This window comes from Salvelinus namaycush, chromosome 12 (genome assembly GCF_016432855.1).
Source record: "Salvelinus namaycush isolate Seneca chromosome 12, SaNama_1.0, whole genome shotgun sequence".
NCBI lineage: Eukaryota > Metazoa > Chordata > Actinopteri > Salmoniformes > Salmonidae > Salvelinus > Salvelinus namaycush.
The window spans coordinates 12,557,299-12,577,874 of record NC_052318.1 but is presented as its reverse complement, the minus strand read 5'-3'; the positions used below and the strand labels follow the sequence as shown (position 1 = coordinate 12,577,874).

At 45.3% G+C, this 20,576-nt stretch overlaps 1 protein-coding gene across 3 annotated transcripts in view; it reads right to left on the bottom strand.

The window, feature by feature from the left end:
- Positions 1-20,576, bottom strand: part of arhgef12b (Rho guanine nucleotide exchange factor (GEF) 12b) — a 154,811-nt gene that overhangs the window by 55,737 nt on the left and 78,498 nt on the right. For 2 of the 3 annotated variants that reach the window (XM_039005184.1, XM_039005186.1), the window contains 4 exons: positions 20,384-20,441; positions 19,847-20,046; positions 17,693-17,770; positions 14,711-14,830 (listed from right to left, as the gene is read on the bottom strand). In XM_039005184.1, the coding sequence (XP_038861112.1) occupies positions 14,711-14,830; positions 17,693-17,770; positions 19,847-20,046; positions 20,384-20,441 (456 nt within the window). The remainder of the gene's footprint in view (positions 1-14,710; positions 14,831-17,692; positions 17,771-19,846; positions 20,047-20,383; positions 20,442-20,576) is intronic. The other variant, XM_039005185.1, reaches the window with a different exon arrangement.

Below are 20,576 nucleotides of genomic sequence, written 5' to 3'. Positions count from 1 at the left end.
AAACAGTGAGACAGAAGAGACCGTGGTGAGAGAAAGACAGTGAGAGAGAGAGACAATGAGAGAGGTGAGAGAACAGTGAGAGCGGAGAGCCAGTGAGTGAGAGTGAGAAACAGTGAGAGCAGGAGAGACTGTGTGTGTGAGAGAGACAGTGAGGATAGACAAGAGAGAGATGTGAGAGAAACAGTGAGAGCAGGAGAGACTTGTGTCGTGAGAGAGACGAGAGAGTACAGGAAAGACTTGTGTGTCTATGAGAGAAACAGTGAGAACAGAGAGACGTGTTGTGTCTATGAGAGAACAGGAGAACAGGAGAGACTGTGTGTGTCTATGAGAGAACACGTGAGAACAGGAGAGACTGTGTGTGTCTATGAGAAAAACAGCGAGAACAGGAGAGACTGTGTGTATCTTGAGAGAAAACAGTGAGAACAGGAGAGACTGGGTGTCTATGAGAGAAACAGCGAGAACAGGAGAGACTGTGGTGTCTATGAGAGAAACAGCGAGAACAGGATAGACTGTGTGTATCTATGAGAGAAACAGTGAGAACAGAGAGACTGTGTGTGTCTATGAGAGAAACAGCGAGAACAGGATAGACTGTGTGTCTATGAGAGAAACAGTGAGAACAGGAGAGACTGTGTGTGTGTCTATGAGAGAAACAGTGAGAACAGGAGAGACTGTGTGTGTCTATGAGAGAAACAGTGAGAACAGGAGAGACTGTGTTATCTATGAGAGAAACAGTGAGAACAGGAGAGACTGTGTGGTCTATGAGAGAAACAGTGAGACAGGAGAGACTGTGTGTGTCTATGAGAGAACAGTGGAACAGGAGAGACTGTGGTGTGTCTATGAGAGAAACAGCGAGAACAGGATAGACTGGGTATCTATGAGGAAACAGAGAACAGGAGAGACTGTGTGTGTCTATGAGAGAAACAGTGAGAACAGGAGAGACTTGTGTATATATGAGGAGAAAACAGTGAGAACAGGAGCAGACTGTGTGTGTCTATGAGAGAAACAGTGAGAACAGGAGAGAGAGTGTCTATGAGAGAAACAGTGAGACAGGAGAGACTGTGTGTCTATGAGAGAAACAGTGAGAACAGGAGAGACTGTGTGTTATGAGAGAAACAGTGAGAACAGGAGAGATTGTGTGTGAGAGAGACGGTGAGAGAGAGACAATGCGAGAGAGTGAGAGAAACAGTGAGAGCAGGAGAGACTGGTGGTGTGAGAGACAGTGATAGAGAGACAATGAGAGAGAGTGAGAGAGACAGTGAGAGCAGGAGAGACTGTGTGTGAGAGAGGACAGTGAGAGCAGGGAGACTGTGTGTGAGAGAGAAACAGTGAGAGCAGGAGAGACTGGTGTGGAGAGAGAGCCAGTGAGTGAGATCGAGACAGTGAGAGAGAGACAATGATGAGAGAGTGAGAGAAACAGGAGAGCAGGAGAGACTGTGTGTGAGAGAGAGACAGTGAGTGAGATCGAGACAGTGAGAGAGAGACAAGAGAGGAGTGAGAGAAACAGTGAGAGCAGGAGAGACTGTGTGTGAGAGAGAAGTGAGTGAGAGTGAGAGAAACAGTGAGAGCAGGAAGACTGTGTGTGAGAGACAGTTGAGGAGTTCGAGAACAGTGAGAGAGAGACAATGAGAGAGTGAGAGAAACAGTGAGAGCAGGAGAGACTGGTGTGAGAGAGACAGTGAGAGAGAGACAATGAGAGGAGGAGTGAGAGAAACAGTGAGAGCAGGAGAGAACTGGTGTGAGAGAGTAACAGTGAGTAAAGAGCGAGACAGTGAGAGAAGGACAATGACAGAGAGTGAGAGAGAAACAGTGAGATCAGGAAAGACGTTTGTGTGAGAGAGACGTGAGAGAGAGTGAGAGAAACAGTGAGAGCAGGAGAGACTGTGTGTGTGAGGAGAGACAGTGGAGATAGACAATGAGAGAGAGTGAGAGAAACAGTGAGAGCAGGAGAGACTGTGTGTGAGAGAGAGACAGTGAGTGAGATCGAGACAGTGAGAGAGAGACAATGACAGAGAGTGAGAGAAACAGTGAGATCAGGAAAGACTGTGTGTGTGAGAGAGACTGTGAGAGAGAGTGAGAGAAACAGTGAGAGCAGAAGAGAAGTGTGTGAGAGAAAGACAGTGAGAGAGAGAGACAATGAGAGAGAGTGAGAGAAACAGTTGGCTGGAGAGCCAGTGAGTGAGAGTGAGAGAAACAATGAGAGCAGGAGAGACTGTGTGTGAGAGAGACAGTGAGTACAGGAAAGACTGTGTGTGTCTATGAGAGAAACAGTGAGAACAGGAGAGACTGTGGTGTGAGAGAGAGAAAACAGTGAGAACAGGACAGACTTGTGTGTGGAGAGAAACAGTGAGAGAGGAAAGACTGCGTGTGAGAGAGACCGTGAGAACAGGAGAGACGTGTGTGTCTATGAAGAAAACAGTAGAGAGCAGAGAGACTGTGTGTGAGAGAGACAGTGAGTACAGGAAAGACTGTGTGTGTCTACGAGAGAGACAGTGAGAACAGGAGAGACTGTGTGTGAGAGAGAAACAGTGAGAACAGGAGAGACTGTGTGTGTCTATGAGAGAGACAGTGGAACAGGAGAGAATGCTGTGTGAGAGAGAAACAGTGAGAACAGGAGAGACTGTGTGGAGAGAGAACAGTGGACGGAGGATGTGTATGAGAGAAACAGCGGAGAGAGAGACGTGTGTGTCTATGAGAGAAACAGTGAGAAACAGGAGAGACTGTGTGTGTGTCTATGAGAGAACAGCGGAGAAACAGGAATAGACTGTGTGTGTCTATGAGAGAAACAGCGAGAACAGGAGAGACTGTGTGTGTCTATGAGAGAAACAGTGAGAACAGGAGAGACTGTGTGTGTGTCATGAGAGAAACAGCGAGAACAGGATAGGACTGTGTGTGCTATGAGAGAAACAGAGAAACAGGAGAGACTGTGTGTGTCTATGAGAGAAACAGTGAGAACAGGAGAGACTGTGGTGTGTCTATGAGAGAAAACAGCTGAGAACAGGATAGACTGTGTGTATCTATGAGAGAAACAGTGAGAACAGGAGAGACTGTGTGTGTCTATGAGAGAAACAGCAGAGAACAGGATAGACTGTGTGTCTATGAGAGAAACAGTGAGAACAGAGAAGAGACTGTGTGGGTCTATGAGAGAAACAGATGAGAACAGGAGAGGACTGTTGTGTGCTATGAGAGAAACAGGAGAACAGGAGAGACTGGTGTATCTATGAGAGAAAAAACAGTGAGAAAAGGAGAGACTGTGGTGTCTATGAGAGAAACAGTGAGAAACAGAGAGACTGTGTGTGTCTATGAGAGAAACAGTGAGAACAGGAGAGACTGTGTGTGTGTCATGAGAGAAACAAAGCGAGAAAAGGATAGACTGTGTGTATCTATGAGAGAAGAACGTGAGAACAGGAGAGACTGTGTGTGTCTAGAGGAAAACAGTGAGAACAGGAGAGACTGTGGTGTACTATGAGAGAAAGCAAGTGAGAACAGGAGAGACTGTTGTGTCTATGAGAGAAACAGGAGAACAGGAGAGACTGTGTAGGTCTATGAGAGAAACAGTGAGAGACAGGAAGACTGGTGGTGTCTATGAGAGAAACAGGAGAACAGAGAGATGAGTGCTATGAGAGAAACAGGAGAACGGAGAGACTGTGTGTCTATGAGAGAAACAGTTGAGAACAGGGAGACTGTGTGTGCTATGAGAGAAAACAGTGAGAACAGGAGAGATGTGTGTGAGAGAGACAGGTGAGAGAGAGACAATGTGGAATGGAGAGAAACAGTGAGACAGAGAGACTGTGTGTGTGAGAGACAGTGATAGGAGAAAGAGAGAGTGAAGAACAGTGAGACAGGAGAGGACTGTGTGTGAGGAGAGACAGTGGAACAGGGAGGGGTGGGGAGGAGAGGAGGCAGGAGAGACTGTGTGTGCGAGAGACAGTGAGAGCAGAGAGCGGAGAATGTGTGTGAGAAGAGACACAGTGAGAGCAGGAGAGACGTGTGTGTGCGAGAGAAACAGTGAGAGCAGGAGAGACTGTGTGTGAGAGAGCAGTGAGTGAGATCGAGACAGTGAGAGAGAGACAATGAGAGAGAGTGAGAGAACAGTGAGAAGCAGGAGAGGACTGTGTGTGAGAGAGAGACAGATGAGTGAGATCGAGACAGTAGAGAGAGAGACAATGAGGGAGAGGAGAGAAACAGTGAGAGAAGGAGAGACTGTGTGTGAGAGAGACAGTGAGGAGAGTGAGAGAAACAGTGAGAGCAGGAGAGACTGTGTGGTGAGAGACAGTGAGTGATCGAGACAGTGAGGAGAGAGACAATGAGAGATGAGAGAAACAGTGAGAGCAGAGGAGACGAGTGTGAGAGAGACAGTGAGAGAGAGACAATGGGAGAGTGAGAGAAACAGTGAGAGCAGGAGAGACTGTGTGTGAGAGATACGTGAGTAAGAGCGAGACAGTGAGAGAAGGACAAGTACAGAGAGTGAGAGAAACAGTGAGATCAGGAAAGACGTGTGTGTGAGAGAGACTTGAGAGAGAGTGAGAGAAACAGTGAGAGCAGGAGAGACTGTGTGTGTGAGAGAGACATTGAGAGATAAGACAATGAGAGAGAGTGAGAGAAAACAGTGAGAAGCAGGAGAGACTGTGTGTGAGAGAGAGACAGTGAGTGAGATCGAGACAGTGAGAGATAGACAATGAGAGGAGAGAGTGAGAGAAACAGTGAGGCAGGCAGGAGGACTGTGTGGAGAGAGAGACAGTGAGTGAGATCGAGAAGTGAGAGATAGACAATGAGAGAGTAGAGGAAAACAGTGAGAGCAGAAGAGACCGTGTGTGTGGGAGAGAAAGACAGTGAGAGAGAGAGACAATGAGAGTGAGAGGAGAGAAACAGTGAGAGCTGGAGAGCCAGTGAGTGAGAGTGAGAGAAACAGTAGAGAGCAGGAGAGACTGTGTGTGAGAGAGACAGTGAGTACAGGAAAGACTGGTGTGTCTATGAGAGAAACAGTGAGAACAGGAGAGACTGTGTGTGAAGAGCAGACAGTGAGAACAGGAGAGACTGTGTGTGAGAGAGAAACAGTGAGAAACAGGACAGACTGTGTGTGTGGAGAACAGTGAGAGCGGAAGACTGCGTCTGTGAGAGAGACCGTGAGAACAGGAGAGACGGTGTGTGTCTATGAGAGAAACAGTGAGAGCAGGAGAGACTTGTGTGTGAGAGAGACAGTGAGATACAGGAAAGACTGTGTGTGTTACGGAGAGCAGTGAGAACAGGAGAGACTGTGTCGTGAGAGAGAAAGAGAAACCAGTGAGAACAGGAAGAGACTGTGTGTGGTCTATGAGAGAGACAGTGAAGAACAGGAGAGAATGTGTGTGAGAGAGAACAGTGAGAACAGGAGAGAGGGTGAGAGAGAAACAGTGAGAGAAGATCGGACTGTGTTTATGAGAAAACAGCGAGAACAGGAGAGACTGTGTGTGTCTATGAGAGAAACAGTGAGAACAGGAGAGACTGTGTGGTGTCTATTGAGAGAAACAGCGAGAACAGGAGAGACTGTGTGTGTCTATGAGAGAAACAGTGAGAACAGGAGAGACTGTGTGTGTCTATGAGAGAGAAACAGTGAGAACAGGAGAGACTGTGTGTGTCTATGCAGAGAGAAACAGCGAGAAAGAACAGAGAGACTTTGTGTCTATGAGAGAAACAGCGAGAACAGGAGAGACTGTGTGTGTCTATGAGGAAACAGTGAGGAACAGGAGAGACTGTGGTGTCTATGAGAGAAACAGTGAGAACAGGAGAGACTGTGTGTGTCTATGAGAGAAACAGTGAGAACAGGAGAGACTGTGTTGTCTATGAGGAAACAGTGAGAACTGAGTAGACTGTGTGGTCATATGAGAGAAACAGTGAGAACAGGAGAGACTGTGTGTGTCTATGAGAGAAACAGTGAGAACAGGAGAGACTGTGTGTGTCTATGAGAGAAACAGTGAGAACAGGAGAGATGGGTGTGTATCTATGAGAGAAACAGTTGAGAACAGGAGAGACTGTGTTTGTCTATGAGAGAAACAGAGAGAACAGGAGAGACTGTGTGTGTCTATGAGAGAAACAGGAGAGACTGTGTGTGAGAGAGACAGTAAGAACAGGAGAGACTGTGTGTATCTATGAGAGAAACAGTGAGAACAGGAGAGACTGTGTGTGTCTATGAGAGAAACAGAGAGAACAGGAGAGACTGTGTGTGTCTATGAGAGAAACAGCGAGAACAGGAGAGACTGTGTGTATCTATGAGAGAAACAGTGAGAACAGGAGAGACTGTGTGTGTCTATGAGAGAAACAGTGAGAACAGGAGAGACTGTGTGTATCTATGAGAGAAACAGTGAGAACAGGAGAGACTGTGTGTATCTATGAGAGAAACAGTGAGAACAGGAGAGACTGTGTGTCTATGAGAGAAACAGTGAGAACAGGAGAGATTGTGTGTGAGAGAGACAGTGAGAGCAGGAGAGTGTGTGTGAGAGAGACAGTGAGAGCAGGAGAGACTGTGTGTGAGAGAGACAGTGAGAGCAGGAGAGACTGTGTGTGAGAGAGAGACAGTGAGAGCAGGAGAGACTGTGTGTGAGAGAGACAATGAGAGAGAGAGAGACAATGAGAGAGAGTGAGAGAAACAGTGAGAGCAGGAGAGACTGTGTGTGAGAGAGAGACAATGAGAGAGAGTGAGAGAAACAGTGAGAGCAGGAGAGACTGTGTGTGAGAGAGACAGTGAGTGAGAGTGAGAGAAACAGTGAGAGCAGGAGAGACTGTGTGTGAGAGAGTGACAGTGAGTGAGATCGAGACAGTGAGAGATAGACAATGAGAGAGAGTGAGAGAAACAGTGAGAGCAGGAGAGACTGTGTGTGAGAGAGAGACAGTGAGTGAGATCGAGACAGTGAGAGATAGACAATGAGAGAGAGTGAGAGAAACAGTGAGAGCAGAAGAGACCGTGTGTGAGAGAAAGACAGTGAGAGAGAGAGACAATGAGAGAGAGTGAGAGAAACAGTGAGAGCTGGAGAGCCAGTGAGTGAGAGTGAGAGAAACAGTGAGAGCAGGAGAGACTGTGTGTGAGAGAGACAGTGAGTACAGGAAAGACTGTGTGTGTCTATGAGAGAAACAGTGAGAACAGGAGAGACTGTGTGTGAGAGAGACAGTGAGAACAGGAGAGACTGTGTGTGAGAGAGAAACAGTGAGAACAGGACAGACTGTGTGTGTGAGAGAAACAGTGAGAGCAGGAAAGACTGCGTGTGAGAGAGACCGTGAGAACAGGAGAGACGTGTGTGTCTATGAGAGAAACAGTGAGAGCAGGAGAGACTGTGTGTGAGAGAGACAGTGAGTACAGGAAAGACTGTGTGTGTCTACGAGAGAGACAGTGAGAACAGGAGAGACTGTGTGTGAGAGAGAAACAGTGAGAACAGGAGAGACTGTGTGTGTCTATGAGAGAGACAGTGAGAACAGGAGAGAATGTGTGTGAGAGAGAAACAGTGAGAACAGGAGAGACTGTGTGTGAGAGAGAAACAGTGAGAACAGGAGAGACTGTGTGTCTATGAGAGAAACAGCGAGAACAGGAGAGACTGTGTGTGTCTATGAGAGAAACAGTGAGAACAGGAGAGACTGTGTGTGTGTCTATGAGAGAAACAGCGAGAACAGGATAGACTGTGTGTGTCTATGAGAGAAACAGCGAGAACAGGAGAGACTGTGTGTGTCTATGAGAGAAACAGTGAGAACAGGAGAGACTGTGTGTGTGTCTATGAGAGAAACAGCGAGAACAGGAGAGACTGTGTGTGTCTATGAGAGAAACAGTGAGAACAGGAGAGACTGTGTGTGTGTCTATGAGAGAAACAGCGAGAACAGGATAGACTGTGTGTGTCTATGAGAGAAACAGCGAGAACAGGAGAGACTGTGTGTGTCTATGAGAGAAACAGCGAGAACAGGAGAGACTGTGTGTGTCTATGAGAGAAACAGCGAGAACAGGATAGACTGTGTGTATCTATGAGAGAAACAGTGAGAACAGGAGAGACTGTGTGTGTCTATGAGAGAAACAGCGAGAACAGGATAGACTGTGTGTCTATGAGAGAAACAGTGAGAACAGGAGAGACTGTGTGTGTGTCTATGAGAGAAACAGTGAGAACAGGAGAGACTGTGTGTGTCTATGAGAGAAACAGTGAGAACAGGAGAGACTGTGTGTATCTATGAGAGAAACAGTGAGAACAGGAGAGACTGTGTGTGTCTATGAGAGAAACAGTGAGAACAGGAGAGACTGTGTGTGTCTATGAGAGAAACAGTGAGAACAGGAGAGACTGTGTGTGTGTCTATGAGAGAAACAGCGAGAACAGGATAGACTGTGTGTATCTATGAGAGAAACAGTGAGAACAGGAGAGACTGTGTGTGTCTATGAGAGAAACAGTGAGAACAGGAGAGACTGTGTGTATCTATGAGAGAAACAGTGAGAACAGGAGAGACTGTGTGTGTCTATGAGAGAAACAGTGAGAACAGGAGAGACTGAGTGTCTATGAGAGAAACAGTGAGAACAGGAGAGACTGTGTATCTATGAGAGAAACAGTGAGAACAGGAGAGACTGTGTGTCTATGAGAGAAACAGTGAGAACAGGAGAGATTGTGTGTGAGAGAGACGGTGAGAGAGAGACAATGCGAGAGAGTGAGAGAAACAGTGAGAGCAGGAGAGACTGTGTGTGTGAGAGACAGTGATAGAGAGACAATGAGAGAGAGTGAGAGAAACAGTGAGAGCAGGAGAGACTGTGTGTGAGAGAGACAGTGAGAGCAGGAGAGACTGTGTGTGAGAGAGACAGTGAGAGCAGGAGAGACTGTGTGTGAGAGAGAAACAGTGAGAGCAGGAGAGACTGTGTGTGAGAGAGCCAGTGAGTGAGATCGAGACAGTGAGAGAGAGACAATGAGAGAGAGTGAGAGAAACAGTGAGAGCAGGAGAGACTGTGTGTGAGAGAGAGACAGTGAGTGAGATCGAGACAGTGAGAGAGAGACAATGAGAGAGAGTGAGAGAAACAGTGAGAGCAGGAGAGACTGTGTGTGAGAGAGACAGTGAGTGAGAGTGAGAGAAACAGTGAGAGCAGGAGAGACTGTGTGTGAGAGACAGTGAGTGAGTTCGAGACAGTGAGAGAGAGACAATGAGAGAGTGAGAGAAACAGTGAGAGCAGGAGAGACTGTGTGTGAGAGAGACAGTGAGAGAGAGACAATGAGAGAGAGTGAGAGAAACAGTGAGAGCAGGAGAGACTGTGTGTGAGAGAGTAACAGTGAGTAAGAGCGAGACAGTGAGAGAAGGACAATGACAGAGAGTGAGAGAAACAGTGAGATCAGGAAAGACTGTGTGTGTGAGAGAGACTGTGAGAGAGAGTGAGAGAAACAGTGAGAGCAGGAGAGACTGTGTGTGTGAGAGAGACAGTGAGAGATAGACAATGAGAGAGAGTGAGAGAAACAGTGAGAGCAGGAGAGACTGTGTGTGAGAGAGAGACAGTGAGTGAGATCGAGACAGTGAGAGATAGACAATGAGAGAGAGTGAGAGAAACAGTGAGAGCAGGAGAGACTGTGTGTGAGAGAGAGACAGTGAGTGAGATCGAGACAGTGAGAGATAGACAATGAGAGAGAGTGAGAGAAACAGTGAGAGCAGAAGAGACCGTGTGTGAGAGAAAGACAGTGAGAGAGAGAGACAATGAGAGAGAGTGAGAGAAACAGTGAGAGCTGGAGAGCCAGTGAGTGAGAGTGAGAGAAACAGTGAGAGCAGGAGAGACTGTGTGTGAGAGAGACAGTGAGTACAGGAAAGACTGTGTGTGTCTATGAGAGAAACAGTGAGAACAGGAGAGACTGTGTGTGAGAGAGACAGTGAGAACAGGAGAGACTGTGTGTGAGAGAGAAACAGTGAGAACAGGACAGACTGTGTGTGTGAGAGAAACAGTGAGAGCAGGAAAGACTGCGTGTGAGAGAGACCGTGAGAACAGGAGAGACGTGTGTGTCTATGAGAGAAACAGTGAGAGCAGGAGAGACTGTGTGTGAGAGAGACAGTGAGTACAGGAAAGACTGTGTGTGTCTACGAGAGAGACAGTGAGAACAGGAGAGACTGTGTGTGAGAGAGAAACAGTGAGAACAGGAGAGACTGTGTGTGTCTATGAGAGAGACAGTGAGAACAGGAGAGAATGTGTGTGTCTATGAGAGAAACAGTGAGAACAGGAGAGACTGTGTGTGTGTCTATGAGAGAAACAGCGAGAACAGGATAGACTGTGTGTGTCTATGAGAGAAACAGCGAGAACAGGAGAGACTGTGTGTGTCTATGAGAGAAACAGTGAGAACAGGAGAGACTGTGTGTGTGTCTATGAGAGAAACAGCGAGAACAGGATAGACTGTGTGTGTCTATGAGAGAAACAGCGAGAACAGGATAGACTGTGTGTGTCTATGAGAGAAACAGCGAGAACAGGAGAGACTGTGTGTGTCTATGAGAGAAACAGTGAGAACAGGAGAGACTGTGTGTGTCTATGAGAGAAACAGTGAGAACAGGAGAGACTGTGTGTGTATCTATGAGAGAAACAGTGAGAACAGGAGAGACTGTGTTTGTCTATGAGAGAAACAGAGAGAACAGGAGAGACTGTGTGTGTCTATGAGAGAAACAGGAGAGACTGTGTGTGAGAGAGACAGTAAGAACAGGAGAGACTGTGTGTATCTATGAGAGAAACAGTGAGAACAGGAGAGACTGTGTGTGTCTATGAGAGAAACAGAGAGAACAGGAGAGACTGTGTGTGTCTATGAGAGAAACAGCGAGAACAGGAGAGACTGTGTGTATCTATGAGAGAAACAGTGAGAACAGGAGAGACTGTGTGTGTCTATGAGAGAAACAGTGAGAACAGGAGAGACTGTGTGTATCTATGAGAGAAACAGTGAGAACAGGAGAGACTGTGTGTATCTATGAGAGAAACAGTGAGAACAGGAGAGACTGTGTGTCTATGAGAGAAACAGTGAGAACAGGAGAGATTGTGTGTGAGAGAGACAGTGAGAGCAGGAGAGACTGTGTGTGAGAGAGACAGTGAGAGCAGGAGAGACTGTGTGTGAGAGAGACAGTGAGAGCAGGAGAGACTGTGTGTGAGAGAGAGACAGTGAGAGCAGGAGAGACTGTGTGTGAGAGAGTCAATGAGAGAGAGAGAGACAATGAGAGAGAGTGAGAGAAACAGTGAGAGCAGGAGAGACTGTGTGTGAGAGAGAGACAATGAGAGAGAGTGAGAGAAACAGTGAGAGCAGGAGAGACTGTGTGTGAGAGAGACAGTGAGTGAGAGTGAGAGAAACAGTGAGAGCAGGAGAGACTGTGTGTGAGAGACAGTGAGTGAGGTCGAGACAGTGAGAGAGAGAGACAATGAGAGAGTGAGAGAAACAGTGAGAGCAGGAGAGACTGTGTGTGAGAGAGACAGTGAGAGAGAGACAATGAGAGAGAGTGAGAGAAACAGTGAGAGCAGGAGAGACTGTGTGTGAGAGAGTAGCAGTGAGTAAGAGCGAGACAGTGAGAGAGGGACAATGACAGAGAGTGAGAGAAACAGTGAGATCAGGAAAGACTGTGTGTGTGAGAGACTGTGAGAGAGAGTGAGAGAAACAGTGAGAGCAGGAGAGACTGTGTGTGTGAGAGAGACAGTGAGAGATAGACAATGAGAGAGAGTGAGAGAAACAGTGAGAGCAGGAGAGACTGTGTGTGAGAGAGACAGTGAGTACAGGAAAGACTGTGTGTCTATGAGAGAAACAGTGAGAACAGGAGAGACTGTGTGTGAGAGAGAGAAACAGTGAGAACAGGAGAGACTGTGTGTGTGAGAGAAACAGTGAGAGCAGGAAAGACTGCGTGTGAGAGAGACCGTGAGAACAGGAGAGACGGTGTGTGTCTATGAGAGAAACAGTGAGAGCAGGAGAGACTGTGTGTGAGAGAGACAGTGAGTACAGGAAAGACTGTGTGTGTCTATGAGAGAGACAGTGAGAACAGGAGAGACTGTGTGTGAGAGAGAAACAGTGAGAACAGGAGAGACTGTGTGTGTGTGAGAAACAGCGAGAACAGGAGAGACTGTGTGTGAGAGAGACAGTAAGAACAGGAGAGACTGTGTGTGAGAGAGACAGTAAGAACAGGAGAGACTGTGTGTGAGAGAGACAGTAAGAACAGGAGAGACTGCTGTGTGTGTGAGAGAAACAGTGAGAACAGGAGAGACTGTGTGTGTCTATGAGAGAAACAGCGAGAACAGGAGAGACTGTGTGTGTCTATGAGAGAAACAGTGAGAACAGCCGAGACTGTGTGTGTCTATGAGAGAAACAGTGAGAACAGGAGAGACTGTGTGTGTCTATGAGAGAAACAGTGAGAACAGGAGAGACTGTGTGTGTCTATGAGAGAAACAGTGAGAACAGGAGAGACTGTGTGTGTCTATAAGAGAAACAGTGAGAACAGGAGAGACTGTGTGTGTCTATGAGAGAAACAGTGAGAACAGGAGAGACTGTGTGTGTGTCTATGAGAGAAACAGCGAGAACAGGATAGACTGTGTGTGTCTATGAGAGAAACAGCGAGAACAGGATAGACTGTGTGTGTCTATGAGAGAAACAGTGAGAACAGGAGAGACTGTGTGTGTGTCTATGAGAGAAACAGCGAGAACAGGATAGACTGTGTGTGTCTATGAGAGAAACAGCGAGAACAGGAGAGACTGTGTGTGTCTATGAGAGAAACAGTGAGAACAGGAGTGACTGTGTGTGTCTATGAGAGAAACAGTGAGAACAGGAGAGACTGTGTTTGTCTATGAGAGAAACAGAGAGAACAGGAGAGACTGTGTGTGTCTATGAGAGAAACAGGAGAGACTGTGTGTGAGAGAGACAGTAAGAACAGGAGAGACTGTGTGTATCTATGAGAGAAACAGTGAGAACAGGAGAGACTGTGTGTGTCTATGAGAGAAACAGTGAGAACAGGAGAGACTGTGTGTGTCTATGAGAGAAACAGTGAGAACAGGAGAGACTGTGTGTATCTATGAGAGAAACAGTGAGAACAGGAGAGACTGTGTGTATCTATGAGAGAAACAGTGAGAACAGGAGAGACTGTGTGTCTATGAGAGAAACAGTGAGAACAGGAGAGATTGTGTGTGAGAGAGACAGTGAGAGAGAGACAATGCGAGAGAGTGAGAGAAACAGTGAGAGCAGGAGAGACTGTGTGTGTGTGAGAGAAACAGCGAGAACAGGAGAGACTGTGTGTGTCTATGAGAGAAACAGTGAGAACAGGAGAGACTGTGTGTGTGTCTATGAGAGAAACAGCGAGAACAGGATAGACTGTGTGTGTCTATGAGAGAAACAGTGAGAACAGGAGAGACTGTGTGTGTCTATGAGAGAAACAGTGAGAACAGGAGAGACTGTGTGTATCTATGAGAGAAACAGTGAGAACAGGAGAGACTGTGTGTCTATGAGAGAAACAGTGAGAACAGGAGAGACTGTGTGTATCTATGAGAGAAACAGTGAGAACAGGAGAGACTGTGTGTCTATGAGAGAAACAGTGAGAACAGGAGAGACTGTGTGTGAGAGAGAAACAGTGAGAACAGGAGAGACTGTGTGTGAGAGAGACAGTGAGAGCGAGACAATGAGAGAGAGTGAGAGAAACAGTGAGAGCAGGATAGACTGTGTGTGAGAGAGAAACAGTGAGAACAGGAGAGACTGTGTGTGTGTCTATGAGAGAAACAGTGAGAACAGGAGAGACTGTGTGTGTGTCTATGAGAGAAACAGTGAGAACAGGAGAGACTGTGTGTGTGTCTATGAGAGAAACAGTGAGAGCAGGAGAGACTGTGTGTGTCTATGAGAGAAACAGTGAGAACAGGAGAGACTGTGTGTGTCTATGAGAGAAACAGTGAGAACAGGAGAGACTGTGTGTGTCTATGATAGAAACAGTGAGTACAGGAGAGACTGTGTGTGTCTATGATAGAAACAGTGAGAACAGGAGAGACTGTGTGTGTCTATGAGAGAAACAGTGAGAACAGGAGAGACTGTGTGTGTCTATGAGAGAAACAGTGAGAACAGGAGAGACTGTGTCTATGAGAGGAACAGTGAGAACTGGAGAGACTGTGTGTGTCTATGAGAGAAACAATGAGAACTGGAGAGACTGTGTGTGTCTATTAGAGAAACAGTGAGAACAGGAGAGACTGTGTGTGTCTATGAGAGAAACAGTGAGAACAGGAGAGACTGTGTGTGTCTATGAGAGAAACAGTGAGAACAGGAGAGACTGTGTGTATCTATGAGAGAAACAGAGAGAACAGGAGAGACTGTGTCTATGAGAGGAACAGTGAGAACTGGAGAGACTGTGCGTGTCTATGAGAGAAACAATGAGAACAGGAGAGACTGTGTGTCTATGAGAGAAACAGTGAGAACTGGAGAGACTGTGTGTGTCTATGAGAGAAACAATGAGAACTGGAGAGACTGTGTGTGTCTATGAGAGAAACAATGAGAACAGGAGAGACTGTGTGTGTCTATGAGAGAAAAAATGAGAACTGGAGAGACTGTGTGTGTCTATGAGAGAAACAATGAGAACAGGAGAGACTGTGTGTGTCTATGAGAGAAACAATGAGAACAGGAGAGACTAAGCTTGATGATTAGTTGATTATTTGAATCAGCTGTGCTATGACAAAAAAAAAAAAAAAGTGCACCCCTTGGGGTCCCAAGGACTGAGTTCGGGAAACCCTGGTATACATACGTGTGTGTGTGTATACCTGAGGTGTGCCTGTGGCCTTGCTGAGCTGGCTCTGCAGCAGAGGAATGTGTTTCTTGGCCTCCTGGATGTCCTTCAGTAGTTTCGCTGTGGGGTTCCTGCTGTACACCTCCTTCATAGCCTGGACATGACATGACACACAGGACACATTTTAGGAGAGGACACAGGAGGGAGGCCGTGGAGGGAGGTGTGTGTGTGTGTGCACGTGTGTTTGTGTACGAGTCTGCGTGCATGTCTGTTTATGTGTCCAGTTGGCATGGTTCTAGTTCTATTTCATGGTCAGTCATAGGAGGAAGTGAAACTAAGAGGAGGGTGAGATGTAGTCAGTGTTTGAGTGGTTACCATGGTAGAGTATCTGTTTAGTGGTAAGAACGATTGGCTTTGATGGTACAGGGTCGTATTCATTAGGGCACATGGTAGCAAAACTGTTTTGTAACAGAAAACAAAAACAAGCATTTCTTAATGTTCTGGTTGCCTCTCCCTGTTCAGTTCATTTTCTTCCATTTAGTGCCTGATGAACACGACCCAGAGGAAGAGAAGAAATGGCTCACGAAAGACTTGAGGATTGTGGAAGAATTTGTTTATTTTTCCCATCCCTTCTTCCATTCCTCCCTCACCCACCCACCACTGCAACAGGGCCATGTTCATTCGTCGCAAAACAGAAGAAAACTGGTTGAGTTCTGGGGAGGTACTACCCAAAGTCGTCCAATAAGCAACTCTCATCTCACATTCTGTTGCAAAACGTCTTGTTACGGTGTGTCCTAATAAACACAACCCACAAGACTAGCTACATCACTAAAAGCTACTTTAAAGTTTTGACAGCTAACCTGTTTAGCATTGAAATGGGAGGCAGGCGCTCGCACTCCCCAGAGAGACAAAGCAGGCATCAATAGAGGCCCCACAGGGGACTTAAACACAAACACACTAATGAGAATTAATTAACTTTGCCTTCATTCAATGCTTTCTAGGAAACTCAGTGAGTATTCCACGCTAAACTGGAATGATGCCACTGCTATGAAATGTAGTTTACGAAAGTTCAGTCAGTAAGGCTGGTCTGAATGGATCGTCACTTTTCATTCATCTAGTAAACTCATATAATTCACATCGTTTCCTATCTCACTCATCAGCATAGCAGATATTTACAGAGTACAGCCAAAAGAGGACTGGCCACCCCTCAGAGCCTCTAGTTTTCTTCCTAGGTTCCTGCTTCTACATCTGCATTGCTTGCTGTTTGGGGTTTTAGGCTGGGTTTCTGTATAGCACTTTGTAACATCTGCTGATGTAAAAAGGGTTTTATACATACATTTGATTTGAATTGTTTTGAAAATGTTACCTCATTAGCTTAGCGTCACTTCTCTCCTCCTATACTATTAGCAAGCATTCCCCTATTAACTTCAGTCTATGAGCATTGAACACTAAGGTAATTCCACCACAGTTGCTGATTAACCTATGGGCTAACGTGTGCTATTATCTGTTTCCTTTTCAACCAATGGGAATGAATCTAGGAGAGTATTTACAGTGAGCTCCAAAGGTATTGGGACAGTGACACGTGATGTTGTTTTGGCTCTGCCCTCCAGCACTTTGGATTTGAAATGATACAATGACTGTGAGGTTAAAATGCATAATGTCAGCTTTAATTTGAGGGTATTTTCATCCATTTTGAGTGAACCGTTTAGAAATTACAGCACTGTTTGTACATAGTCCCCCCATTTTAGGGGACCAAAAGTATTGTGACAGATTCACTTATATGTGTATTAAAGTGGTAAATAGTTAGGTATTTGGTCCTATAATCATAGCACGCAATGACCACATCAAGCTTGTGACCTACAATTTTTTTGGATGCATTTGTTTGTTTTGGTTGAGTTTCCGATTATTCTCTGCCCAATATAAATTAATGGTAAATAATGTATTGTGTCATTTTGGAGTCACTTTTATTATATATAAGAATATAATATGTTTCTTAACACTTCTACATTAATATGGAGGCTACCATTATTACAGATAATCCTGAACGAATAGTGAATAATTATGAGTGAGCAAGTTACAGACGCACAAATACTATAGCCCCAAGACATGCTAACATATCACCATTACAATAATAGGGGAGGTTAGCTTTTTTGGGGGGAAATTATATTTGTGTGTCTAACTTTCTCACTCATCCTTATTCATGATTCATTCAGGCTTGACCTCATAGTCATTGTATCATTTCAAATCCAAAGTGCTGTAGTACAGAGCCAAAACAACAGAAAATGTGTCACTGTCCCAATACTTTTGGAGCTCACTGTATATGTCAACGCAAACCTTGTGTCTACACTTGCTGTTTTGCAGCAACAGTCTTCCAACGACCTTCTACCTCCCCACCACCACTAACTGAAGGTCCGTCATCAGATCCCCGTTCTCCCAGTGGGGTGGGTTCAATGCCAGCTGCCCAGCATAGGGAAACCTGTCCTCACCATCTGGCTCTGAGGACCATTCCTCTGAGACGAGGCCTACCTCAAACTATTCAATAAAATTCCATACTGTATTCTGTCTTTGTTGTTATTCAGTTAAGCCAGTACTCGATTGAACTGAAGCATGCTGCAAATTAACATAATTAATGTGCAGAAACGTGTAATGACATCATTAAGCTAAAGCATTTATGGGTGATCCACTTCAATGATGAGCATTTGATGACAATTTAATGTGTGAATGATTTTAATTTAATCTGGCCCCGTATTCATATAGCGTCTAAGAGTAGGAGTGCTGATCTAGGATCAGTTGTACATTTTGGTAATGAATAAGATCACATGTACAAAGACCTAATTCTAGATCAGCACTCCTACTTTGTCTGAGATGATTTATGAATGTAGCTGCATAGAAAAACCTGCATTCTCTTTCAAATCAAAGAAACAAACTTCGACTGAATGACTGTCTCATCTCCTCATGTAGAAACCTTCAGAGTAGGGTGACACTGTGTTTGTGTGTGTGTTTGTGTGTGTCTTGCCTGTAAATCCTCCTGCTCCTTGGTCAGCATCTTCTGTAAGATGTCCACCTTCTGGCTGTGAAGGGCGTTATTCTCCTCCTGAGGGACCAACCCCAAAAATGAATAATAAGAACTGTGTTCGCTTGGGGACTTCACTGACATGCAGCAGAGGGAGAATGGCAGCTTTAGCATAGGTTTAACTGGAAATAGAGGAAACTAGTGAGAAGAGTAAGAGAAAGTGAAAGAGGCAGAGTGAGTGTGGATACTGAGGTGGGAAGGAGAAGGGGGAGTGAAGAACGGAAGTGGAACTGTGGAGAGAGAGCGTGAGAGAGAGGAGAGCGAGGGCGACAGGAAAAACAGAAAGAGAGAGAGAAGACAGAGAGGGGCAGATAGACAGAGAGGGAGACAGAGGGACCAAGAGAAAAAGAGAGACATACAGTACCAGTCAAAAGTTTGTACACACATACTCATTCAAGGATTTTTCTTTATTTGACTATTTTCTACATTGTAGAATAATAGTGAAGACATCAAAACTATGAAATAACACATATGGAATCATGTAGTAACAAAAAAGTGTTAAACAAATCAAAATAGATTTTGTATTTGGGATACTTCAAAGTAGCCACCCTTGCCTTGATGATAGCTTTGCACACTCTTGGCACTCTCTCAACCAACAGTCTCGAAGGAGTTCCCACATATGCTGAGCACTTGTTGGCTGCTTTTCCTTCACTCTGAGGTCCAACTCGTCCCCCAAAATTTCAATTGAGTTCAGGTCTGGTGATTGTGGAGGCCAGGTCATCTGATGCAGCACTTCATCACTCTCCTTCTTGGTCAAATAGACCTTACACAGCCTGGAGGTGTGTTGGGTAATTTTCCTGTTGAAAAACAAATGATAGTCCCACTAAGCGCAAACCAGATGGGATGGCGTGTCGCTGCAGAATGCTGTGGTAGCCATGCTGGTTAAGTGTGCCTTGCCTTATAAATAAATCACAGACAGTGTCACCAGTAAAGCACCATCACCCTCCTCCTCCATGCTTCACGGTGGGAACCACACATGCAGAGATCATCCGTTCATCTACTCTGCGTCTCACAAAGACACAGCGGTTGGAACCAAAAATCTCAAATTTGGAATCATCAGATCAAAGGACAGATTTCCACTAATGTCCATTGCTTGTGTTTCTTGGCCCAAGCAAGTCTCTTCTTATTATTGGTGTCCTTTAGTAGTGGTTTCTTTGCAGCAATTCAACCATGAAGGCCTGATTCACACAGTCTCCTCTGAACAGTTGATGTTGAGATGTGTCTGTTACTTGAACTCAGTGAAGCATATATTTGGGCTGCAATTTCTGAGGCTGGTAACTCTAATGAACTTATCCTCTGCAGCAGAGGTAACTCTGGGTCTTCCTTTCTTGTGGCGGTCCTCATGAGAGCCATTTTCATCATAGCACTTGATGATTTTTGCGACTGCACTTGAAGAAACTTTCAAACTTCTTTACCTTTTCTGGATTGACTTAAAGTAATGATGGACTGTCATTTATCTTTTCTTATTGAGCTGTTCTTGCCATAAAATGGACTTGGTCTTTTACCAAATAGGGCAATCTTCTGTATACCACCCCATACCTTGTCACAACACAACTGATTGGCTCAAATGCAGTAGGGAAATAAATTCCACAAATTAACTTTTAACAAGGCACACCTGTTAAATGAAATGCATTCCAGGTGACTACCTCACGAAGCTGGTTGAGAGAATGGAACGAGTGTGCAAAGATGTCATCAAGACAAAGGGTGGCTACTTTGAAGAATGTCAAATATTAAATATATTTTGATTTGTTTAACACTTTTTTGGTTACTACATGATTCCATGTGTTATTTCATAGTTTTGATGTCTTCACTATTTTTCTGCAATGTAGATAATAGTAAAAATAAAGAAAAACCCTGGAATGAGTAGGTGTGTCCAAACTTTTGGCTGGTACTGTATATAAAATGAGAGAGAGAGTGTCTGAAATGGCACCCCACTCCCTATAGAGTACACTACTTATTCTATAGAGTACACTACTTATCCCATAGAGTACACTACTTATCCCATAGAGTACACTACTTATTCTATAGAGTGGTATACTATATAGTAAATATGCCATTTCAGTTGCAGACAGAGAACCAATTGGCCATCTGTCGTACCCAGAGCGGCAGCGGGGAGGTGATGTGGTCCTGGGAGCTGGTGGAGGAGGTGACGCAGCGCTCCCCTGTTCCCCCCGTTGGTCCAGGAGAGTGGGGCGAGGAGAGGAAAGAGGACAGGTCTCCCCCCTCGCCCTCCGACAGCGAGATCTGGGCCAGCCCCGGGGGCCTCCCCAGCACTGTGAGGGCCACATAGGAGCCCGCTGACACATAGAGACAATAGGGGTCACAGCTCTATTACTTGTATGAGTTTTAATTGTTATTATAAAAAATATATCTTCATGTAATGTCTCTCTATGTAGCCAACTTTCAACTTAAATTGACTGAAAACTTTTCACTCACAATGGCTAGCTTATTATACAGTATGGTCAGACTCATGAGATGATAATAAGGCGTATACATCCTTATGACAAGTCTTACAATGCATTATAAGTGCATATAGCCTACTACAGGTTGGCTTTAAGAAAGTAAGTCTCTTGAAGAGCCTGCGATTTTTCATGTCTACGAATAATTGGATATAAAACTGCCACTTGAACTTACATTTTATTAGCTTGACGACTTCTACATGGTTTGAATGTGTTACTAAGGTCCCGTTAACCTGCAACAAAAACATAAACTACACCTCAAATCAACGTCATTCAAATGAAATACAACACTTTCTATAAGAGGACTATGTGTTCTGTCTAAAACGTAGCAAAAAATGACAAAAACAATGCAAATGGGAAGCCCCATA